Raw genomic sequence first — 26,690 nt, 5'->3', positions numbered from 1 at the left:
TTTTTCCAGACGGTTTTATTGTTACTCCTCCGGAGTTCATTTTCATAAAAAAATAAGATGACCGAATTTTATTAAGCTTTTTTTGCTTTGTCGGTATAAAACGCGGATGTGTTTTTTATTAAGGCCCGAAAATGTATTTCACCTTTACGACTGCCTTGACATATTTCCTTGGACAATTTTACTGACTTTTTTTTTCCAGAATAGTCCATGCAATTGAAACAAGTAAGAAAAAACGAATTATTCTGTTATATAACTTTCAATATCTAACAAAAAACTACGCACCAAAAATTAATCCTTATATCAATGGAAACAAATGAGGACAATCAAGCATCAACTTTTTCTCTATTGATAAAAACAAAAACTCCTTCATATCCTAATTTTCTTTAAGTTTCAATTTTCTCAAACTTTGTTAAACAGTTATGATTAATGAGTTTCAAGGACATTTATTTAGCGTAGTAAAAGAGAGGAAAACTGGCTATATGTTGAAAAACACAGACTCAGCACTATTAAATAGTTTACAAATTTTCTTACTTAGACTGTAAAAAGCGAGTTGAACCACGTTTTAGGCTAACAGATTTGACAATTACTAATAGTGCAAAACGCAGGAATTTTAAAACAATATAATACATAAGAAACAGAACAGAGACAAAGTATCAATAAGATGCAGCGATATGAAGAATACGTACAAACTGTGCCCTCCCGAACTACGTAGTCCATAAAAATACCGATTTCTATCTTGAGGGCTTAATGAGATGATTTAATAAAATTGAAGTTATAAAATTAGAACAACATTATACTTAACAACACTTATACCGGGTGTTTCTTCATAATTCATTATATTTATATAATTTTTTTGGAGTTGCTAGTCCCCCATCGGGCGCCTCCCCAGGTGGGAGGATATGGGTGGTGGCGGGGACCAAAACTAACCCTGAGATCAGGCAGATAGCATTCCCAGAACTGTACGCAGACGAATCGAACCGAGTTATGCAAACCATTAAAGCGGCGTTTTGCACAGCGGTGCAGAAAGCTATAATTTCCAAGAAAGACATTCATGGCAGAAGTACAGATAACGGCCCCTAGTCGGCGGCAGGCAAGGGATTCTAAGAATCCCGGCAAGGAGTAATGCTAGGACCCACCCGGAAATGGAAATACCATTAAAAATTAAGATTGGAACTTGGGATGTAAAAACCTTGTATGATACAGCAATGTACGATGAACAAGCAACACTTTACTATTCCGGCAACAATCATGCAAACCATTTCAATGGAGTCCGATTTATAATACCGAAAGATCTCATTAATACAGTAAAGAACTTTGTGGTGTACTCAGATAGATTAGCTCTGCTACATTAATTAATATCATTCTGGTCTATGCTTCAACACTATATAATGCTTTATAAGGAAATAAAGGATCTGATGAAGTTAGCTAAGATGCCAGAGTGGGTAATGTGGTCGATGATTTCGGCCTTGGAGACCGGAATGGAAGAGGTGAACTCTAGAAAATGAAACTCTAATCGTCACTGCCACATGCTTTAAGCGTCCCTTACTTGGTAGTCACCACAACATACTCCAGACCATTACTGTTATAAATCAAATAGATTTTTTACTGATTAGCCAGAGATATAGAAACGCATTACATGGAGCAAAGACATATGCTGGTACCGACATCGGAGTAGACCATAACCCAGTAGTGGGAACCCGAAAAATAAAACTGAATAAAATAAGACGACCCCATAAACAGGAAAATAACATAAACAACAATTTTTCAAATAAACTTCCACAGGCTACTGTAATACTATTTACAAAACTTCTGGATTCCTCCTGCTGCGTCGATTCTTTTTGAGTAGAACTTGCAGTAGAACATTTCGCCAATCATCGCACTGACCTTTTTATTAAGTTGTAAAGACCCCAATTTTCTTAAAATAGCCCATCATGTCAAAACTTCATCAGCTTATAAAATTCTTCTAAAATCTAGTTTTGCTTAACACTGTGATAAATGTATCATCGCACCAACTTTCGGACACGCAAAAATCAGTTTTTGCAAAAGGTTCCAACTTCGTCCTTGCGCGACGCATTATTCCAAAAGAGGAAATCATTTCAAATGTCGAGTCTGTCCTAAACAAACTACCGCCTCAAACAGCTAATGAAATTCGATTTGAAACAGCAAAAATCCTTTAAAAATCTAAACCACCTAACTCTAATATTCCAAAGTCTGAACGTATTGCCCTAAAATCTTTAAAATCTAAAACCAGATAAAGGAAATGGTGATATTTAAGATATTCTTACAGATGGGTGATATCGTCAACAAAGATACTACATCACCTATGGAACGCAACGAAGGCTTCTTCTCTATCAGACTCCTTGAAAAAGTGTGTCACCCCTCAAGACTCTGAAATTCCTTGTCTCTGCGGACTCCCTAAAATTCACAAAACCAGGATTACCTCTTCGACCTATTATCAGCAACATTGGTTCTCTAACATATTCTCTATCAAAATATCTAGCTTCTTCATTAAAACCCTTTGCAGTGAAAACTGATAGTTTCGTATTTAATGTACCACTGAAAATCCAGGGTTTCCCAAAAATATTAATACGTTTTCAAAGTAATTTTTATTTAGAAAAGCAATTCATTTCCTTGCAGTTTTATCCAGTCTTTGAGTGCTAGGCATCGCCTTTTTTCGTATTAGTTCAGGAGTGGGATGTATCACATATGGTTCCTAGAAATCTAACCAAAAGAGCTATAGATGTACGCAAAACCCAATCAATCTAAACATTTAACAACCGAGCACCTCGGAGTCATAAATTACCGGAAAGGGCCAACCATACGGGGGATAATGCAAATATATCAGCCTTTGAATTTTTCGAATGCAACACGCACAAGTCGGATCTATTTACATATAAATTATTGTCACAGAATGAGATTTACAATATAACGTCTCGGCTTTTCAAGTAGTCGCAGCACGTCTTGGACAATATCTAGCGGAGGATTCAGCGAAGGCGGGGCCCCCCGCCACCCCTACCGCCTTTGTGACACGTGTTCTACCCCGCTAACTTCCTTCCAAGTCAATTTTTTACTTTAACCCGTCGGAGACGGTTTCCACTTTGAATGAAAGATGCTCGGCACGCCTCCATTTCGGGCCGACATATTATTACACGTATCCCCGTGATTCACACGTCATCGTCAGCGCTACGCTTATAAAGTCATTTGCCGCGAAACGAGGATGAAAAATCGCATTAAAAAATGTCACTTTTAAACGACACCGATAGACGAAAGGGGCTATCATCGAATGGAAGATTCGGGTACTATATACAGGGTGTTCAGAAATTACACGTCAATTTTTTAAACTTACATCCTAACATTGATATAGAAAATTGAACTGAAGTGGGTTTTACTTGATGAAAATACATTTATCAAAATAAATAAGAATTAAAAGTTCAGATTTTCACGAAATTATATATAATGACACGACAATTGTTTCGACAACACCGTGTCTTTATCAAATGTCTATGAGACAATTCAGAATGTATTACCTTTACATAAATGCTGTTTGAATCCCGTTTTCTATACTCGTGTCTTCGTTCTTCCTTCATCCATTTCGTCTGGCCTTGGATCTGGGCTTTCTTTGCAGCGGGACTTCTGTTGTTGGTTTTCAATTATATGTATTTGGGAAAAACCTTATTTTAAAAACCAAATGTTTTGGGAACATATTCGGCAACGTAGAAGCAATTTAAAATATCAAATAGCCAAGAAACCAATTTCAGCTTCTTTCAAAAATTGACCTGAGGTGGCTTTTACTTGATGAAAATCCATTTAACAAAATAAATAAGAACTAAAAGTTCAAATTTTCACGAAATTATATATAATGACATGACAATTGTTTCGACAACAACACCGTGCCTTTATCAAATGTGATAAAGACACGGTGTTGTCGAAACAATTGTCATGTCAATATATAATTTCGTGATAATCTGAACTTTTAGTTCTTATTTATTTTGATTGATATAGAAGCCCAAATAATGAAATAAAATTTTTATTTAAGGGATTGCTTTTTGGGTTTCGAACTGCTAGCGGTCGATTTCGAAACACTAAAACCCTGCAAATTCACGTTTACTGGAACACCAAAACCGACTGACGCTACAGCTAAATCGAAAACTGAACCTACAATAATAATAGATATATTAAGTAGTATCGATTAGGCTTTTAATTAAAAAACCAAGAGACCTGTTCATAATAAGTTGAATAGTACGGTAACGTCAACCGCCTAGGGAAATGTCCGAGATATAACAGGTTACGACAATTCAAGAACTCGAACCCTTAATATTCGGAGCATTCGACTATGCAACATTAAGCGTCCGGTTTCAGCCCCATGCAGCAATACTGACCATTGGCACTTTATAATTATTTGGCGAAGTTTCAGATTTAGATTGCCATTACAAAAAAGTGATTTTATGGTTTCTGGCACGAGCAGCTTCAACCCTACAACAACAACCCTATTTCTACAAAAGATGAAGGGAAAAATATCGGACAAAAATTTTCTCTATCAGCGGGATTTAAATAATAGGTAAAATATCAAAAACGATTTATTTAATTAATCATTCCGAACATTTAGAGAATGATCAATTTTCACCTTGAATAAACTGATGACGTTCAGTAGTATTGTTCGCCATTACAGCAGATTTAGAATTGCATTGAAAATTCGAATGATTGTTGTGAAATACGATTTTTTCATTTTCATTTGTACTTTCTTCTTCTTCCTGAATCAACCTTCAGATGGTTTCCAATAACTGTTATCATTTAGAAAATTTTACCATCTTCCATTGTACAAAAATCCTGGTTGTTCATATTTAAGATTCATACAACAGGTCAATTTATATTCAGATTTAAGAGGTCGCTGTTTAGCAACTGGTATTTATGAAACGTACCCCTCCACAAAACTTCCTCCTTCCTTTTACAGATACAAGTTAGTCCGGACATAGCCGAATACGATTTATACTGCGCATGCGGAACCCGAAGATTTTCCGAAAAAAACCGAATGAGAACGCATACGCCAACCCGAACATAACCGAAAATTCAAAATTTTCCCGCGAATACCAGAACGTACCCGAAGATTCAAAATTTTCACACGCCAATCCGAACACGCCCGAACGTCCACGAAAATTCAAATTTTCCCGCCAAAAGTGGCTTAGAACCGGCACTACTATACTATTAACAATCTCCATTAATAGCCGTCTTTTTCTATGGTAAAACTTCCAAGCCATTTCCATTCTGGTTTAGATCGACTTCACTGATGGTACGGGTATATTAAAACCAACAAAATTCTTTAACCTTTAAAGGTGCAATAATTTTAATAACCTGTATTAATAACTCCTAGAATTCATATAATCCTCCCTTTTCACTTAAGTATCTTGTGACTTTAGGCTTGCATATATTTGTTAAGAGACATCTGCCTGTTGGATAGATTCATCTATCAGCTTGCCATTAGTTGAAGATCTAGGACAGTCTTTTCTTGTCTACTAGACTTCTCAAGGACTCTATAGACAGTCCTATTGATATTGACCGACACTCCATTTATATACAAATTATTCCTATAGTAACCATTCTTTACACGGTGCTGCTTCGAAGTATTTTTGTCCTCCTTACCTCCGGGTGCCAATACGTTAACATTGCCTAATTTTCAGGAATTCTGAACAATAATATTAATTAAAATATCCTTCTTTATACTATTCACTTTAAGCATCGCTTTATGCGCTTAGGGATGTTGTTCTTGGTGTTGGGTGCGCTCGTTTACTTTATTCACAATTCATATTCGTATAGCTACCCATGATATTCCGAGCATTCGTCTATAAAACCACATTTCAAATGCGTCCAGATGATGGATCGTGGCAGCCCTATGTAACACTGTAGGATTTCATTGGCACTAAAAAAGAGTGGCTTTGGAGAAACGAGCCGTTTCGACCCTAGATTTTATTTCACTGTGTGGCACAAGTTGTTCATTCGGATAGCACCCAAGGTACTTAAAGTCAGGTTCAAGGTCCAACTTTGTGATATATTTCATTTCATAATTTCCTGTAATCCACTCCCTAACGTATGTGTAAATGACACTACAAATTTTTCTATGTCTACTACTTTGTAATATGGAAATAGAGACGATGTTCTGCTGAATGAAAGACATTAACCAAAAAGAAATGTTTTCCTTTTTGTATTAATACTTTGCTCAAAAATTCTTCGAAAGGTAAAATAATAATTTTATCAAAAAAATTACTATTAATGACAATAACTGCTTGCTGAGTGTAGTGTAGTGTGCTTATAAATTCCAAATAAATCTATTGAAAAGGAATCATTTCCTCGCCTCATAGTCTTTTCAATTGGAATATCCTCCAATTTCTACTTTTCCTAAGTACATTAATTGACAAGCTAAACAAAAGTTTAATAACTATGGGTTCAAATCGCAAATAATATCGATTTTAGGGAACAATAAAATTTGATAAGTTTGTCATGATGACAAACAATTTGACAATGTTCCAGAGTAAACAAAATTCGGAAGATAGGTTAAATTTTCTTCTCAACGATGTGGAATGTTTCATCTCATAGGTTAAAACATTTTGTCAGTGGACAGGCAATAAGGTTCGACGTAGCGAGACCGGCGGAAACTGTTCTTAAGTCCTTATTGCCTATCTACTTTCTTAAAAAAAAAGATGCGTGTGACGTATGATTTCTGCGTTTACGTCAGCGGAATACGTGCGCATATATGGTGTGGCTTTATCTCTCTATTAAATCATACGTCGACAGTAACCGCGTTATGCCCGAAACGTGTCTCTTGTCTTAAATAAAAAGAAGGTTCGCGGCACGAGTGCTAAAATATGTCGGTTAAAAAGTAATAAAATTTGTTTTTTCGCTTTTTTCCAGATCCCGCGGGAACTGTGCGTGCTCTCTAAAGGAGACGGTAACTCCCTCACTCACTAGTGTTGTAGGCCAATTTTACTTACTGAAAGGCAACGAACATAAAGCGGGAGACGTGGTGGTCACGTCTTCGTAATAAACCAGGGGCGGAAAATTAACTTGCCAAAGCATTTGCTGAGTGTGAAGAAATTGCAAAGAGAGGAATGGCGAAGTACAGACTCAATTAAATTAATCCTCAAAAGAGAAATGTAATGTTTATAGAAAAACTGAATAATTAGATTGCTGGTGAGAATATATTGTGCAGCAGTGAGAAACTTTTCCATAAATCGTCTTTAGAAGATATGCACATATCCACATTTAGCGAATCCATTTTTACATTTAACGTGACACTGCATCATGTGACTCATTTAAATTTTAGGCACCCTGAGATAAAGCCGATATCAATCAAAGTCGTTTTTCCTTTCGTCGCTGGCGTTGCTTTTGCTTTCCTCTGGTGAAATCTGTAGTTTCTTTGACTAGTTAAGAATCTCCCCTTTGAGGTACAAGGTCCAGAAGTAAAGAAAACACACTGCTGCTGGATATCAAAGATTCCGACCCTACTTTTACAGTAGTTTTGGTGAGAAATTATATTGAAAACTGGCAAATACCAAGTAAATACAATAATAGCCGTCATGTAATATTTCTTAAAACAAATTTGGCATAATCTATACAGGAGCAAAAAATTAATTAATAGTTATTGAACTACGTAATTTTTAAAAACACAAGCACTGATGAATTTCTAACCCGTTCTGTCAACACCGTTCTTTTTGGTACTGTTTGCAGTTTTCGATCACTATGTTGTACAATTCGATGCGATTTTCCCAACCCAGTAAACAGAAATCTTACCTACAAGTTTATGATGGAATCGAATACTCATTCGGTCTTGCCTATCGTTTAATATAATTGCTGATATCGGAGACCGTCCTATAGATCGCCCGCACGCCACTGGAATCTAATAGGCGCCGCTGTAAGTTTAACCTGTGACACGGCTATTGCATTATTTTTATTCGGATCTGTCTTAAAGCTCCTATCGAGCCGTAAACCAACATGAGTTATTTATTACGGAAAACACACGTGACATAAAGGCCAGCCCCCGGATGACTAGGCCACGTCTAGAAGGGCTTATACGCGGAAAACTTATTTACAGTCAATAAAACCATATATTGCCGCCGCAGCGGAACGTGGTTATAGTCCAGAGGTAACAGGTGATTTATGCTTATCGGATATATGCGTTTAAAATTCCTAAGCTTATTTTACACCATCAAACTGCAACGGTTCCGGTATATACATTTCGTGAGGAAAATTTTATTTTGAGTGAGACGGATAGTAATGGGAATTGTTTTGTTCATGTTCACATTAATATTAATGGCAGATACCTTTAATAGGAGACTATTAATATTTTTCTCAATTTTTCTAGTTGTTTGGAATTTTTAATCATAATAATGAATTTTATTGAACAGTATAAACCAACTACAGGAATACCAATTGAAACGCAGCATATATACAAGAAGAGGAAAACAATATTTTTTTTAAAATCATTTCTATTATTTATCCTTCTTGAAAATATAATGATATATTTTGAATATTATCGACTGTCCCAATCTTGTGTTAATTAATAAATATTTTGTATTGCATATGATTTCAGTATTATACATAGGGTTTCTCAAAAACAAATGTGATGTCTTGTTCAAAAACTAGTGTATAAACGTTGGGTTCACCATTAGGGAGATACTTCAAAATTGCTGAAAAAATAAAAATTTTATTTTTTATTTTAACAACAAAAAAAATGCGTAAGAGAGATTGAATTAGACTACCCCTATCATTCTTCCTAACTAAATCGAAAGAATAACTTATGTAATTAAAAATTTTTTTTTGATAGATTGATTTATAAACTTTTTGGTTCTTGCAAAAACAACATTAACATTGCATTTAGAAAAAATTATTTGTTTATAATTAATGATATAGGGCAGTTTAATTTTTAGTATAAAAGTGAAGAAAAATACAGAAAGCGTTTTCAGAAAATTTTATTATTTAACCTCTTAACACTATTTTTCCGCAAGCTTTATAAACTACCATTTAGTTAGAACCAAATCACCTCAAGTTTTTCGCAATTGTTTTGACTACCGCCAAAATATAGTATATTTTTTTAGGTAAGTAAAGCATTTACACTTTTGCATATACATGATTTTTTTTTATAAATTAATCGAATTATTGTATAAAAAAATATATAGAGATGAATATCTAAATAAAATGTTTTAATGTAATAATTTAAATAAATAATTAAATGTAATAATTTAATTTTATAATTTGTATTATGGTATTCTTTGCCTTTTGATTTAATTGTCACAAATGCACAGGGTCTGCTAAAATGCCCACGTTTAAAGGGAAACTGACAGAAAACTAATCTTCAAGCTAAAATGTGATTTTTGTTAAATGGGAGATCCTGTATATTTTTAAAAAATTAATGTGTACTTACAATTACATTTCCAATAATATAGAATAATTGATATAGAGAGTTTCAAACAAGTAGTTTTCAAATAAATAGGATATTATAATTTTTTTTATGCAGAGAAAAATGCAGAGATACCAAGAAAATTGTATTACAACCAAAATCCTGACATAAAACAACAAACAAAAAAGTAGTCAGTTTGAGAATAAGTCTCTAAAAAGCTATACATAAACTTAAGAGTCGCTACAAATAAAACTGGGAGTATCAAAAAAGTGCAACGGTGTAAGTGCTTCTTAGACAAGTGGAACCGAGTACGCTTGTCTTGAAGCTTCTTTGAAATTTATTTGAAAGGTTAACTTTACAACCTCAAATTAGAACTTTACCACGCATTTGTTTTCTGTATTACGGTGACACTCTCCAAAGCATACTTGTTGAAAGTTCAAACCATCTATTTTTTTTTAGGAACTTAAAATTATGAAGTATGGTACATTTTTCGAAAGCTAATTTTAAATTCGATGCTCCGAAAATACCCTAAAAATCGATTTTTCGGTTGTATTTAAGCTATTAAAGATTTCGCAGAAAAAGCTCTGAAACACAAAGAAATACAAAACCTTTCATAACAGAAAAGTTATAGCAATTTTTTAAAAATGTACATTTTCGAAAATGACCCAAAAACTCTGTAACGGAACCAGAGATCCATGTGTGGTTCTTGTAATTATGTTTTCTATGTTCCGGACAACTACATTAATGTTCGTCAAACTCTTTTAGCAAGGGGGAGTTCTCTTTAAAAATTTCCAATTTGGACAGCCCTACACATATTTAAGAAAATATTACGTTTGCATTTTAAAGTTTTTTTGAAATAATAATCCTGAAAAAATACATACTCCTATTTTGTGACCAATAAATTTTCCATTAATTTTTTAATAAGTACATTTGCATGCGCTTTTTTCGATGAATTTTTAAGATTGAAGATTATAACAAAAAATAATTTCAGTAATATATCCGTAGTAAATAAATTAACCAAACAACCAACACATTCCATTCTTTCATTTATATAAACGGGCAAGAGAAAGATAACACTGGCTGGCAATGAAATCCTCCTTTCAAAATTTTATGATAAATAATGATTCAAACATTTTGAATCTATCCCCGTTAGCCGATTTTTTCTATCACGTCTAGATTTTTCGATATAATTTTTTTATATTTTTTTCAATTTTTTCATTCGTCAACGTTACAAAAAGTAAATATACATACAAATGAGTTTCAGAGGGTTATAAAAGAAAGGAGGAAAGTGCCGAAGGTGATTTTACGGTAGTAAATACGCGCATGCGCAGTATTCATTGTGACACTACAACAGTTCAGTGAAAACTTGTCGTTTAATTGTTTACCTTTTATATCAAATGTTTTGGCAAGTTTTGCATAAAGTTCATGTTCTCTACATTGAATTTAAGTATTTGATATGTAGTTTGAGTATTTTTTTAAGTAGAGCCAATAAATATAAAATAGAAGTTTGAAAGTTGTTTTAAAATTAATTTTATGTGATTTTAGGTTACAGGTTCAGACTTGTAAAAATTCCTCAGATTGTTTTTGTTACATTTGTGGGGAATACATACTAAAAACACAGCGACATGTCATGACCGATCTGGTTAAAACAGCTTATAAGCTATATTTTGGATTTTCTATCGATGAGCGAGATAAAAGTTGGTTGCCAAAAGTATGCTGCAATAGCTGCTCAAGAACGTTGAGAGGTTGGCTTGAAGAAAGTCACAAATCCATGCCGTTTTCAATGCCAATGATTTGGAGTGAGCCTCAAAATCATGAGAATGATTGTTATTTCTGCATGACATCTACACGAGGATTCTCGAAAAAAAAATAGAGATAAGATTGTTTATCTGAACGTCCTATCTGCAAAGAGACCAATTCCTCGTGATAAACACACTCCACCTCCAGTTCCACTAGTTAATGAGGAGGCTGAAAATAAAAATAGTTCAGGTCTACAATCTCAATCGAGTTTTGTTAATATAATTTAGGATTTTTTACTGTAAAACTCAAGCCCCCACATTTTTTTATTTCCTTATAATAATTTATACTTTAATAATTTTTTTTTTTTTGATTAAATAAATATTAAATTAAAAACCTACGTGTGGCACTTATTTGTATAACAGATTCCGTGTTTAGAGCATAAAATAAGATGAATTCATGCATGAAAACAAGGAGAGAAAAATATTTTTTTTTGCAGACCAGTGTAATAATCCCCATTACTAGCCGTCTTTTTCTATTGTAAAATTTGCATCACTTTTCTAGCAAGGATTACTTTATCATCAATGTTCAATCAACAAAAAACTAGCACTTTAGCATTTAAAATGCAAAATTAAACAAAAGTATGAGTTCAGTTAGCATTTTATTTCCATTTGTCATTTACTACGTACATGTAGCCTGAGATCAAACTAAATTTTATCGACCTATATTGTAACTTCGAGAATTCAGATTAATCCGCCCCTTTCGCTTAAGTATCGTGTGACTTCAGTGCTTCCATGTAATTGTAAAGAGACATCTGGCTGTTGGATAAAGATTCATCTATCACCTTGCCGTTAGTCGGAGTTTTAGGGCAGTCGTTTGTGAAACTATCGAATACTTCATTCTCGTCTATTAGATGACCGCTTTTAAATAATTTTTCAAAGACGCTATAGACACTGTTTTTGAAATTGATGGACACTCCGTTAGTGCACAAACCATTCTTATGGTAACCATTCTTTAGATGGTGCTGCTTCGTAGTTTTTTTGTCCTCCTTACCGCTCGGTGCCAACACACTAACATTGCCTAATTTGCCGGAATTATAAGCAATAATATTATTCGAAATGCCCTTCTTTATGCCGTTCACTTTAACCAACGTCTTATCCGCCGCGAGAGTAGGGATGCTTTTTTTGGTGTCGGGTGCTGGCGTTTGTTTCGTAGATCTAATTTGATTTAACTGGTTTTGAAGGTCGTGATTTATTTTCTCGATTTCCTTTCGCTTTTTGATTTCCCTATTCAGCTTCTCATTCAATTCCTGTAGTTGTTGTTTGGTGTTACTCAACGATGCGAATCCCGCGGGATCTCCATTCGGTATGCGGTCGACCGTTCTGGTCTTCCTCACGGTCAGGACTTTAGATCCGTCTGCGAATGTAGACGAGTTTTTCATCGGCGCCGATTTTGTTTTATACACATCACGAGCCGGAGGGACTGTTGACTTCGAAACGGTCGAATGGACGGAAGTCCATGTTAAAGCGACAGCGGTACTACACCACTGAAATTCCGGTTGAAAACCAAGCCGTTGTCGTTGTTTGAGCAGTTGCAGGATCCTATCCATCGTTGAAATGTTCAGCAGATCGTTTTGTCTGACGTCGAATATCTCCAACGTGCCGTTCGATTCGACCACGTCCAAAACTCTCGGCGAGATGTTTTCGGTCAAACCGCATTTTTGCAAATCCAAAGCCTTGATCCATAAATCGTCTTCTAGTTCGTTCAGGATAAAATTCAACCCGGCGTCATCAAACGAAGGATTCGAATTAAGGGTGATCCTTTTCAGGCCACGCATTTTTCCGGAATCCGGATTCTCGTATCTCAACGAATTCTGCCAACTCTCGCAGTATCTGTTGATTTGTTGATATTTTATCAGCTTCGAGATACTTTCGCCACTGGCCGGAGTTAAGTGGCAGCCGGATAAATTTAGCACTTCAATATTGGGCGTGAAACGCAGATATGAGCAGACCATGCTGCAGCCGGAATCTTGAATGAAGCAGTTGGAAAGCGAGAAGTTCTTTAAGGTTTGATTTTTTTTCAACGCCTGCAGCAGCTGCTCCAGATACGGCATGAATAGCGGCAAACCGTCCAGTTCCAAGTAAGTGAGCACCATAGTGTTCTTCAGTGTGTACGACACCGATCTCAGTAGTTGTTTTAAAACGTAGGCGGTCCAAATGCTGCCGTATTTTCGTTTCATTTTCCTCGCCTTTTCTTCCGTGTCGATCTCATGTAAAAATTCACAATTGGAGATCCGACTTCGTATGGCGATTACGTGAAGACTGGTATCTTGTCTTAACGCGTTAATGATCGGATTCCAGTCTTCGACTTTTAGGCGATCCGCTGTGAAGTCTAGGACGGTCTGAGACTTCGGTTTTGCGGGTTTAACGAAAGGTGAGGGGTGTATGTTCAGCCGTCTGCACAGTTCAGAGTACCACACGTAAAAGACGCTCACAGGCTTCGGGTTCGTTTTGATGACCGACGATTTGGTTTTATCCATCAGCTGGAAAAATGAATTGCGCGCCCTAATTACAAACAAACAACATTTGAAATCAACTTTCTCGGGTTTGACAATGAAAAATGACGTGTAAGGTTTTGCGACGTCACATTGATTTTAGTTCTTTCGGTGATGGGCTTTTGACACTAACCATCATCGGTTTATTTTTAGCATTTCATTGTTGTTCATTCCACATGTACCTATTCCTTTTAAGCCAAAATAATTGTTGTATGGGTTATTTTTAAACCGTTAAAGATACAGTATCGGTTAAATGAGATAAAAGTTATATATTTAAGTCTATAATATCCAAAGCTACCAAAATATTTTAGAGAAAGCATTAATTATTATTAATTAAAATGAGTTTCCTCCAAATTCACTTGTTTTGTCCATAGAGTGTCCCAATGTTAAACCACCACTATAACATTGAAAAGTGACATAAAATATCCAGACAAAATAAAGAAATTCCGAAATAATTCTGTTTGAACCATGCAACTTTTTGTGAAATAGGATATAAGTAAACTAAAGAATTTGGTATATCTAAAAATTCTGAAAATATAATTTTGGTAGCTTCAAGGAATTATACATTTAAATATAATTTTTTTGTCCCATTTAACCGATTCTGTATATCTGATGACATTACTAGCTTCATTAGAAGCAAAAAAAAAGTATCTACCTACTCAGCTTTTTCAAGCAGTACTATGCAAAAAGTTGATTACGAAATAGAGATTTTACAAGGTCCATATTAGTGAACATAATATTAAATTTTGATTTTCTTCCTTGTGCAAGACAATTTTTTTGAAAACTGTATTAATAGAAGCACCCAAAATCAACAGGTATGTGGATTTTTTAAAAATTAATTAAATTAACTTATTCAACAATTTTTACGTTTGTTTGTTGAATTTGTAAAATATGCAGATTCATTATTTCTTAAGTCATTTTAAATCCATTTAAACATCTTATGTTGTGATTTATTTTTATTAAAATTAATTTTATTTATAAAATTAAAAATTAAATTAAAATAATATATTTGTAACTAAAGAAAACCGCTGCAAATTGCTTTTTTCTACTCCCGTCTGTAAAATACCTAATTACACACCGATCTAGCGTGCGGGAAGCGTCACTTTACCACGTCAGTTTCGTTTCTCACGAATCCGAGTCACTTCGGACATTTCCGGGATTTTACCGCACGGATTTGGGAGGAATTGGATGTTTTCGGAGATGTTTCCCACTCTTTGAATTTTGACGCTCGTCAATTCTGACGGTCATGTCGGTGAACGTATTTGTGTTGTATTGCGAAAATGTACCCAAAAACTAACAGTCGTAAAAAAAGTATAGTATGGTAATAGTGTATTATGCAACAAGTGTGGTAAACGGCATTTGAGTGTATTTGACACGAGCGGAGCGAGTTTTTAATAAACGAGTGCGTTAAAAAGTTTACCGAACGTGTAGCATACTATACTTTTTCTACGACCGTTAGTTTTTGACTACATTTTCGCAAAACAACACGAATACATTCACTGACATGGCTGTCAGAACTGACAAACGTCAAAATTCAAAGCGTTGTAAATATCTCCGACAACATCCGATTGCTCCCAAATCCGTGCGGTAAAATCCCGGAAATGTCCGAAGTGACTCGAATTTTTGGGAAACGAAACTGACGTGGTAAAGTGACGCTTCCCGCACGCTAGATCGGTGGGTAATTATGTAATTTACAGACGGGAGTAGAAAAAGTTTTTAACTCACGCGTTTATTAAAAACTCGCCCCACTGCGCTCCGCTCGAGTCAAATAAACTCGTGACTCAATTGCCATTTACCGCACTTGTTGCATCATATACTATTTATTGAATGCACTTTAAAGTACTTGACAACATTTTATGAAAATGTAATATATATGATGGTCACTAATACAAATCTCTTATAACAGTATGACTGAAGCATATTTAATTTGTGTAGTTTCCATAAACGTATAATTCTTTAACAAATTACAAGGTAAAATCATAAGAAACAGTTTTGGGTGGTATGAGATTTTTGTTGAAGACAAAAGCTATATTTGTTTAATATCGATATAATGAACTATAATAAGTAACAATAAATAAATAATAATTTTAGTAAATTGAACACATAAATTATTAAATTTATCGATAAATGGGTAAAATTTTGTTCAGCGTCTTCTCCATAATAGGGGCATGTAGGAAAGAGAATTATATATAGGAGCTTGACTTTTGTGATCCCGTAGATGTTCCACTTTCTATCAGATACCCTCAGATATATTTATTTACAAAGTCTTCTAGATTAAAATATTAGAAACTGTTTTCACTACTAATAACGTTTATCTATCGGTACGAATTTGAGGACGCCGTACTTTTCCAAATCTTTTTAACAACGCTCATAAGAACCACAAGAACTTCGGTACGGAGAAATATTCCCCCGCCTGAATATACTCCGACCCGGTATTATTTATGAAGTCCTTCAGATATTACGTCAAAATCAGTTTGAGAAAAACAAATTGAATTGGTTTCATAGAGACACCGACAAACAGGATCGTAAATCAAACCGGAAATTGAAGGACTTACGTGTTTTTTGCTCGTCCCGTTTGCAAAACGACGGCATCGCATATAGCCCGACAATAAGGGAGTCTCAAGTGTCCGTCTTTCTATTTATATGCAGATAAACTAGGACCGGATCGACTCAAGACAACTCAAAGTAAGACGCAAGATTTATTAATTTGCATATTCGTCTCACCGAGTTGTTTGAAGTCTGCCGCGGCGGGTCCACTAAATTATTCATAACTTTGGGACCCTGTGTGCAAAGTATAAACTATCTTGGCCGGTATAATTGGTTTTCTCGATTTTAGGGATCGACGAACCAATAAGAGATCGTCAGTTGCTTATCACAGGCGGCTTGATTAATCCTCGGAAAATGGTGGCCAATTTTGCAGCATTATAGCGAACACTATATTGCGTCATAGCTATATAGGGCATGATATAACCATTTTAAGAGAAAATGTTTATCTCAACTTAGGTCCACAATCATTTTACTATTGATATCCAGTGTGTTGAAATAAAAAAGGGCTTTAGGCGCTTTCGATATTTTGTTGAAATTTATACGACGTTCGTCCAACATTTTTTTGTCGGGTAAGAGTTAATTTTCTATTATTTTCTTCATTTCTTAATAAAAATTATTTTTTGTCTTTGTGTCTTCGGACGAAGGAGAAAAAAATAAATACTATATTATGCAACAAGTACGGTGAACTTAAATACAGAGCAATCCTTTTTCGAAAATATTTCGCTTTGGTAAAAAGCACTGGCCTCTTCAGAAAATCATAAGCATTTGCAATCATAAAAAGTCAAAGTCAAGTGGCCATTTTTACTACGAAATGAATAGCTAATTTAAAATAGCATATTATGCAACAAGTGTGGTAAACGAGTTTACCAAACATGTTTCATATTATACTGTTTCTACGACCGTTATTTTTTGGGTACATTTTTGCAAAACAACACAAATACATTCACTGACATGACCGTCAGAATTGACAAACGTCAAAATTCAAACCGTGCGGTAATATCTCCGAAAACATCCTATTGCTCCCAAACGTGTGCGGTAATATTCCGAAAATGTCCGAAGTGACTCGAATCCGAGGAAAACGAAACTGAAGTGATAAAACGACTCTTTGCACACGCTAGATCCATATATAATTGGGCATTTTATAGAAGGGAGTAGAAAAATGTAATTTATTTATCGTCATCCTTACCCCCACGCCACTAGCGCAAGTAGACAGATAATTTTGACTCAAAAAAAATTGTTTCTATGCATTGTAGGCCTCTACCAAAAAATCAACAAAAAATATAAAACAGTTTTAATAAAAAGTAGGGAAACCGAATTCTTAAAACTATGGTCAACAAAAATATTATATCAAAATGTGTCAAACATTGGAGTTTTATAGTGTTATAAACTTTTTTTTCGTAAAATCATAAAAATAATCTTATTATATACACTCTGCACACTGCATATGATTGAGCCAAATATGCCTTGGGGCTGATTAAATGCAGTAAAGTTTTGTTATCGAAATTATTTTTCTTTTATTTTTTTTTACTGCTTTGCTTTACTTTCGTAAATTCATAAGAATGCGACTTATTCTAGCTATTGTCATATACATTGTAGAGAATACTACAGTTACACTGGTTGATGATGTAAACAAGCAAAAAATTTTTAAATTAAACTATCCTGAATTGTTTGCATTTGTGTCCATCTTTTTCACATTTTTCTAAAGCACAACTCCACTCCCATAGAAATCATGAATGTGTGTTAAACATTGGTGGTATTGGTATTAAAGGGGGGCGCCCTCGCGGGTGTCCAAGCACCAGATGGGCCCGTTGGGCCCCAGACCGCTCTAGAGGGCGCCCAGAATACCGCCCCTCCTATAGAAGGTCAGCAACTCCTTTAGCCCAATTGGTGGGAATAAAACTGGTTCCAGTTAATATAATACCCTCTTCGGCAAACTGAACAGTGACAACCGTTGTTTCAGAAAACGATCAAGTTAACGGGTTTAAAAACAAAATATTACATCTAGACTGTAAAATAAATATTTAAGTTAAAATTTAAGATTGAAACAAGTGAACAAGTTTTAAACATTTGTTATCCCTTCTTAAAAGGCACCTAAAGGGGTGCTTCGTTTTTCTTACCTTTTTTTTAAATAAATTTCAAAATTAATCGAACTAGCTTTAAGGGCTGCTATTTCTATATTTGTGAAGCTTTGCATTTGTTAAAAAAGGCAATTAATAACCTAATTATCGGTGTCTATGGGTGCGGTGAACTTATACTACCTCATTTTCATTGAAGTAATGTCCTTTTATTTTATTGCTTTTTTAAAAATAATGTTTATTGTGTTTTTTTTTCTACCTTCTGTAAAATACCTAATTATACATCTATCTAGCGCACGGAATGTCATTTTACCATGTCAGTTCCCACGGATCCGAGTCACTTCGAACATTTCCGAGATATTAGTGTCCCACGGGTTTGGGAGCAGTGGGATGTTTTCGGAGATAATACCCCACGACTTGAATTTTGACGCTCATGTCAGTTTACCACACTATGTACGAGGGAGCGGAAAAGTTTCCGGCGTGATCAAGAAAAACGATGTTTAAATTTTGTTTTCTTTATTTTTCAACATAATCTCCATCAACACTGATACGTTTCTTTTACATCTTCGATAACTTCTTCGTTGCTCTTAAATCTTTTATCGCCAAGCCATCTTTTTAGGTTAGGAAACATGTAATAGTCGCTGGGGGTTAAGTCTGGAAAGTAGGGATCTTGCGGTATCAATTTAAACTTCAATTCGTGGTTTTTGGATATGGCAATAGCCGATTGCGCTTGGTGCGTTATCGTGATGAAACAAAAAAAATTTTTGTTCGTCAAATGATGTCGTTTAATTTGCACTTCGTGCTACAAACTTTGCAATAACTGCGCAATATGACCAATAGTCTTACCCTTTTCAAAATAATCAATGTAAATAATTCCTCTCGCAACCCAAAAAACAGTAGCTATAATCTTGTTTGCGGATAAAATTGTTTTATCTTGCTTTGGAGCGTAGTGATGGACCCAAGTCTCATCAACAGTTATGAATCGACGCAAAAATTCGTTTGGATTATGCCTATAAAGCGCCAAATTGTCGGTAGAAATGTTTTTTCGAATCAGTTTTTGGTCGAGCACCCACCTTGCACACAGGTTTTGTTTCGCAAGTTCTAGCACTCAACACTATATGATGCATTTGTTTTTAAGTTGTGACCTCAACGGGCCGTACTGAGCAAGGCTCGTCAGAGGTGCTCACACGTTTGCTTAATACTTGAATATGATGTGGAGGAGTCTCCTAGTGTCGAATCCATTTCTTTTTTAATTTGTTTTGGTGTAAAACCTTTCAAATTGAAGTATTTGACAGCACCTTTTTACAATTTTTCCTTTTTCACGAAAACAACGGAAGCGTCTCTCGCAATGTAACCTCAAACTTAAAATAATGTAATGATTACGCTGAAACTGTATAAACAAGCTCGGTATGAATGATACTGGGATGCCCCTCCAAAAGCAGACCTAGTGACGCCACCTCTTGGTCAGGCTGGAAACTTTTCTCCCCACCCTCGTACTACTGGCAAACTATAACTTTAATAATTATTTTAACTTCTCGTGGTCGAATTATAAAAATCGTTTACTGATTATAAGATAGTGATTATTATTATTCCAGGTTTTTAGCTAAAATGCCAAAGAGGATGACTAACCTAAATAACAAAAAAATATCGTGGTGCCAAGACAATTACGCAAAAAACTTCAGTTTGCCCAGGCTGAAATGCTTGTTAAGGCAAGAACAATTATTATTGTGATGCTTGTTCTTTTTTATTCGTGGTTACTTTCTCATAGCGCCTAAGTTCTTCAGAAAATGGCATTGAAGTTTATTTTTTGATTGAATTTCTGAATACTCTTTGATTCGGTCATATCTAAAACTGTTCGTTTTCTTTTTTGTTTGTCTCACTTATATCGTTTGATTACATTATTTTTAGTTTATAAATACATTTTTTAATAATATCATCTATGAATATATATTTTAGTAAAATGTATTTATCATGAAATGGCGGACCTCCTCTAATAGCAGCGCTTACGGTAATTCATAAAATTTCTTAAATTTAGGAGCCCTGACTACTTCCGAAATCACGACCAGCCTCACTGCCGACATTTTGTTGATTCCTTTCCCTCATCTGACGTAACTTATGGATTCTACGGTAGACAATTTCGTCTTCTACGTTAAGTCAAAAGGAATAAACATGAAAAAAGAAATATATGATTTAAATAGTTTTATTTGCACAGAATCACAAAGGTTATTGCGTTCATTAAAACATAACATTGTAAAAAAATACGTTTTGGCTTAAGTTACCACCTGCATAAAATTTTCTACCGAAACTAAAAACATCAGTTTAGGGTACTGAAAACGATCATAGTACTATACGGGCGTCGTCAATAGTCAATAGCGCTTTTCACGCGGTTTGCACTTTGAGTTCTGCAAATTTTTGTCCCAAAATTTTCATGACGTCACCATGTTTTCGCGAAGGTTCCTTGTATAACGCATAATTCTCTTTCACGAAAAGAGCAAATTGGCTCGGCTCCCTTTTCGGTGTAACCGGTACCGTTTTAGTCTCTCCATTCTTTGTGGTTTTGTTAATCAAGATTTCGAATTTCCCATAACACAAGCCGCATCTTTTACGTTCGATGTTTAACGATTTGGAATGTCTACCAATGCTGAAAAAGGGTATACTTATAACACTTTCTCTCTATAAATGCAACTTTTGCAAAACTGTAATATTCTTTGTGCGGAACTTTTCAAGGCGTCTTTGTTTTTGTGCGAAACGGGAAATATTTTTCAACACATTAAGAAAAATGTCCAATAATTAAGCAAAAAATTATGTAAAAACAATTTACCAGGCAACTTAAAATACAACATTTTCAAACAGACTCTGAATCTCAAAAACGAAAAGGTAGTACTTAATGCGAAAATTGTATCTTTCTATCTTTAAAGGTAAGATACCCCGCGAAAGTGTCAAAAAATAAGATGCCATGTAGAAATTTCAATTTCCACACTTATTCAAAAAGTGAAAACTTTAGGAGCACTCATTAGTGTAATTTGAGGTTGTTAAACATAGAAAAAGTAACAAAAGGAGTGTCCAAACGCTGCTATTTCGAGTGTATTTTGAGTCTCTACGCAAGGTAGTACGCGCATAGGAGTGATAGAATCCACACATGTTCAACATACCAAATTTTTATTTGTAGTATCTCTAAGGCATATTATGTATTTGTTTGTTGCATACAACATATGATATGGACTACGAAATTATGATAGTAAATATAATATTAATGATCCAATTAAATAGATAAGAATGATATCATAATTATCTAAATGCCAAATTATGGACATGAAACGAGAGAAACTAATCGATGTTTTTTCAAGGTGCTTAGACACTGCTACACCATTTAATGAAATGAAATTACGGTTGTACGTCTTAACGCCCAGAAGGATCGTTCCCAACCTTAGACCTGTGCAAATATGAGAAGAACCTTTCAAATAAAAAAATAAGCATATAAAATAATGGTGAGGTAACTATTTTTAGTACACTTAAGTACTGAATTAAACACTATTCTTTATTACTTTCTCTATGTTCTATGTATGTTTCACTTTTCTCGTGTGGTTGACACATTGTATATTTTTTATATTATTCTCTTCCTAATAAAAATTATTTAAAAAATAACATACGTCTGTCCGCATCCTTGGCACCTGTAGGTATATTTAGTATTAATGACGTAAGAGTGGCATCTTTTTATTGGAGGCAATTCCGGGAAAATTGTCATCGCATGAAGAGCCCTGAAAATATTAAATCACATTTCAAACAAGTAGGTATATGGTATAAATAGCTGATAGTTCCTTCATCTTTGCTCTTAGATGTCATTCCAAAAATATAATTACCACTTCTTCCAATATGGTCCGTGTCCGTTCGACACCATATTAACGATCCACACAGCGGCATGACACATTTCGTGTATCAAAGTGTCTCTAACTCTATCTGGCGAATCCAAAACCTTGGATGAAAGGCTAATGGACACAATCCTTTCCACTTTACCATTTCGATGAGTTATCCTTTTGCAATGACACAAACCGGCGGTACCTCTCAAATTATGGTTCCAATTGATAGCCGTGTCCCTCGGTATAATGCCTTCAAACACTTTGTCGTTGTATAAATTAAACAGTTTCTTCACTAACTCGTCACGATAGTGCTTGTAACTTGTGCGAAAGATCTTGGCTGCTGCGTCGCACTTTAGCAGTGGCACCTGACCTGCAAAGGTCGCACACATACAGGATGTTTATTTTAAGACCATACTTCACTGTTTTAAGTAGAAGTTTAACCAGACAAAGGACTGAAAGACTAATGGTATAAAAATTGCAAATACTAACTAAAAACGGAATATTTTGAATGTCTATGCGGGGGTTTCAAAAGACATGCACCAATCGTCGGTTGGAGACTGAACATTAAAAAAAAAAGAAAAGTTTTTTTTTAATGAGATCTTTTTATAATATGAAAAAATTTATTTACGCATAATATTGTAACGCCAGTACTCAAGTGATTGATGAACAATAAATTTAGTGGGACCCTTAGAAAAATGACGCAAAATTTTAAAATACTTATTTCTTTTTCGACCATTGAGAAAATACTTTGGCTTTTTTTAAATTTAAAAAATATATTGTAATTATATTCAATATATGTTGAATTTCAGTCTACATTTGCCACAATCTTTATTTAACTTAAACTATCTTACCTGATAAGGATTCTAAAAAACTGCAAGTTTCACTTGAAGGTTTCTTGGTTCTTTTCCGACTTTCAACAATACGCGTGACTTCTTTATCAAAGTCATCGTCACTGGAAGGTGAATTGGAATCCTCCGTAAAATCTCTGCTGCTACTGCTACTTACAGTTCCTGTCCGCACCGCAAACTTTTTCGTATTTTGTATTTTGTCATCCTGACCAAGATTTCTAGATTTGATTTTTTTTTTATTATCCGTGGCATACTCCCTATCGCCCGTAGGCTTTACATTTTCCTTATGTTTTAATTTTTTATTGTTCATCCTCGCTTTGTTGTCCTCATTATGTTTAGAATTGTCATTTTTATTACTGTCACTTAAAGGATTTACTTTCGGTGTGAGAAAAATACTATTTAATTTTTTTTGGATTATATCTTCTAAGGATTCACCCTCAGTCTCACTTAAAGGGGAACCTTTACCCTTATTTTGAATTCTCAAATTGTTGTCAGAATCACAATCACTATCAAACTCTAATCTAGTTCTAACATTCACCCTATTTCCAATATTTAAATCATCGCTGTCTGTTTCTGAATCACATATTTCTTTGAATTTATCCATCCATGGCGACTTCGGTTGTAAGGTTTTCTTTTTGCAATTTATTATTTTCCTGTCTGTGGCCGCTCTGTGATATAAACTATTTCAGTTTACTTTTTTCTTATTAGTTTTCTGGAGTCCTTACCTATTTTCAAGATAAGTAGAAGAATGGTTACCTTTCCTTGGTTCAGTCTGTGGTAACACTTGTTCGTGCTTGTCCCTCCATTTGGTACCATATAGCGTGTCCAACAATGTTTCAGCTTCTATATTACTAGGTTCAAATGTATCATCTAATTAATGAAAAATAACAATTTTCAAGATCCCTTAAATACTAATTTTAATTTATTGTGAACCCGTTTTGTTCCATAACTAAATATAATTATTTTATAATATATACAGGGTGAGCCTGAAAGATGAATCAACCCGTTAATGGCGCATTCTTTGTGTGAAAATATTAGAAATTTGTCAATTTTTTATTTTCGTCCAGATTTCTATAATTTCTATAATACGTGGCGATAAACTTTATTTAAAAAATAACATTTCTGTTTATATATCCCGCAACTTTTCATATATTTTGTTGAAACTTGGTAGGCATGTATATGTAAGTATCTTCTCTTGAAAATTTTCTAGCAGAAAAACAGGGGTGTCCTGCACCTTATGACCATCGTAAATTTTATCAATCTATGCTTTTGGTCTTAAAATATATTTTCTTGAATACACGCTTTACTTTGCATAATTTTTTCCCTCCTTTTTAATTTTTGGAAACAATTGTATATTTTCAGGTATTGTACAGGGTGAGTCAACGATAGTGTAAAATTCATTATCTGAAATTATTAAAATGATTTTAAAGTATACAGGGTGTCTCAAAAGCACCTATTTTTAAAGTATGTTTTGAATTCTTTTTAAAATTCCTCAACTTTTTTTATTATGAACAATACATACGTAAACCTAATAGTTTTCACAATATTTTAATTTAGCTAAAAAAACACTTAAATTACGAGAGAACTATTATTTTTAAAGGTAAATCACTCATATTTGAATGTAGCGTAATTCCAAGATGACGCAAAAGGCATATGCAACGGAATTTCAACTCGATGCTGCAGGGTGTTCAAAATAAACAAATATATTTGGTAATTTTTAAATTGAAAAATCTCGATTTTTTTAAATGGAACATCACATAGTTATTTTTCTGAAACACCTTACAAAGAAATTCAACTATAAGTGTGTCATATAGCTCTTTCTAATAATTGCCCCTTATTTTAATTTTTCCAATGTTTACCCTTTTTTATGTCTAAGATTATTGCTATAACATTAGTTGGTCATGACAAAATAACATTGTCAAATTTTTACATGGCAACTGAGTAGATAAATTGGTAAAATTTATTGTAGTGTAAATAAATAAAAACAAAATATGGATTTTTCTAAAGCTGAATTAATTATTATGAATTGGCAGTTTAATAAAACTAATATGCAAAATCTAATAAATTTGGGAGGTAATAGGCTAATAGGTTACCCAACACCCTGTTGTTTCTGCTAGTATAGAAAATTTACAGGAAAAGTGTAACAGAACAGGAAAATTACGCATAACAAGTTTCTAAATAAAAATGTTATTCTTTTAATAAAGTTCAAATATTATAGAAACGGTGGGTGAAAATAAAAAATGGCATAATTGAAATCCCGATTTTTTTGATACAATCAATTGCCAGTGGGTTGACCTATCTTTTTCAACTCGCCCTAGTTTTTAAGGGGTTTGTGCATATAGGAAATAGGAATTGTTATGGGAAAATATAAAAACAGTTTTACATCTAACACTTTTTTTTGCTTTATCTTCAAAAGAGAGGACATAAATAGCTCATATAAAAAATAATATGACTTACTGTATTTGTTGTTTCTTCTTCTAATAGTTTTGAACTGGTCCTTAGTCTTATCCATAGACAATTGGGGAGTCAAATCCATAAGTTCTTTTTTATTTCGATCTGCATTTTGTGTGGATTTGGAAAGAAGTTTGCTGCGCAAACTTATGTCAAATTGCAACTCCAATGATACATCAGATTTATCCAGAACGGCGTCGTCAGTTTCCTTATTTACATAAACAGAATTGGTTTTAAAAAGTTCATCAAACCTTCGGGTCGCAGGGTCAATAAAAGTCGATTGTATAGCACAACCATTCTCATTTAAAGCAACATCTCCATAAATCGTTGAAACCTGGCTAAACTGAGTTAAAGTCCCCTTGTCTTCAGCTTCAATCTCAGCCAACCATTTTTGAATTCTAGATGTTTTTGATCTATTGTCATTATACAACGGTGCTGTTTGCTTATTGTCTTCCCCTTCATTATCACTACTAGAGTTGATAACAATCACATCATGTACTTTAGAGGCTGTTACATCCAGCTTGCTCTTACTGTTGGATGACGAGTTGGTACTTCCATCTACCAAGACCAAATTCTCATTTCGAATAGTTGGGATTTTTGCATATATTGAAGACCTTCTCACGTGTCTGTTTAAGGCGAGCACTTTAACTGCTGAAAAAATTTTTTTTTTAATTTTGATAATTTGAATGATACAAAAATATTACCTTTGGTCACTGTTTTCTGGTTACATTTAGGGGACATAGAACTCAACAATTTAAAGGATTCATTCATTATGAGATTTACTTCTGCTGGGAACGTAATAACACACACAAACAAAAAAGTTAACACTTACCGTTAATTTAAAAAAAACCAAAGAACATATTGCTTCCTCTTATTAGCAAACAAAACGAAGAAATGACATTTGTTCTTCTTCTTTTTAACTTCAACATTGGGATTCAATGAATTAAACCTCGCGAAAGTTGAAGGGACCGGTAGTTGATTGGCATAGAACTAATAGTCCTAGAAGGCTGAGGAACTCCCCTCGAAGAAAGAGAGAAAGGAATGAAGGTCGGGAAGCAATAAAAGGTTCTTTGAGTAACCGTCTATATTAAAAGTATTTTTATATATTTTCTACATATAAAGTTAGATTTTTATTTAGTTTATTTTTGGGCTGGCGGTTCTGGCAACACCGCTGACAACTGACAAATGCCCTGTTGGGTTTACTGCAGCAATTTGCAATTTAAGCCATATTTG

General features: G+C 34.3%; 2 protein-coding genes across 4 annotated transcripts; both read right to left on the bottom strand.

Annotated features, from left to right (window-relative positions):
* Positions 1–11,783: 11,783 nt before the first annotated feature.
* Positions 11,784–13,757, bottom strand: LOC132696675 (protein Cep78 homolog). The gene has a single exon (XM_060661644.1). It carries the CDS (start codon positions 13,662–13,664, stop codon positions 11,892–11,894), a length of 1,773 nt encoding a protein of 590 aa, XP_060517627.1. The 5' UTR covers positions 13,665–13,757; the 3' UTR covers positions 11,784–11,891.
* A 6,757-nt stretch (positions 13,758–20,514) lies between these two features.
* On the bottom strand, positions 20,515–26,524 carry LOC132697085 (germ cell nuclear acidic protein-like). Of its 3 annotated transcripts, none has more exons than XM_060662360.1 (7): positions 26,162–26,524; positions 25,464–26,108; positions 23,732–23,876; positions 23,010–23,686; positions 22,162–22,528; positions 21,952–22,059; positions 20,515–20,942 (listed from the first exon to the last, which is right to left on the bottom strand). In XM_060662360.1, the coding sequence occupies exons 1-7, from the start codon at positions 26,226–26,228 to the stop codon at positions 20,681–20,683; spliced, it is 2,271 nt and encodes a 756-aa protein (XP_060518343.1). In that variant the 5' UTR covers positions 26,229–26,524; the 3' UTR covers positions 20,515–20,680. The 3 variants fall into 3 exon arrangements, with proteins under 3 accessions (XP_060518343.1, XP_060518345.1, XP_060518344.1); XM_060662362.1 differs by having other exon boundaries at positions 23,010–23,674; XM_060662361.1 differs by having other exon boundaries at positions 25,464–26,105.
* Positions 26,525–26,690: the final 166 nt, after the last annotated feature.

Source organism: Cylas formicarius, unplaced genomic scaffold (genome assembly GCF_029955315.1).
Source record: "Cylas formicarius isolate icCylForm1 unplaced genomic scaffold, icCylForm1.1 PGA_scaffold_1__22_contigs__length_36826433, whole genome shotgun sequence".
In the NCBI taxonomy this organism is placed as follows: Eukaryota; Metazoa; Arthropoda; class Insecta; order Coleoptera; family Brentidae; genus Cylas; species Cylas formicarius.
This window is presented reverse-complemented; position numbering and strand designations above follow the sequence as displayed.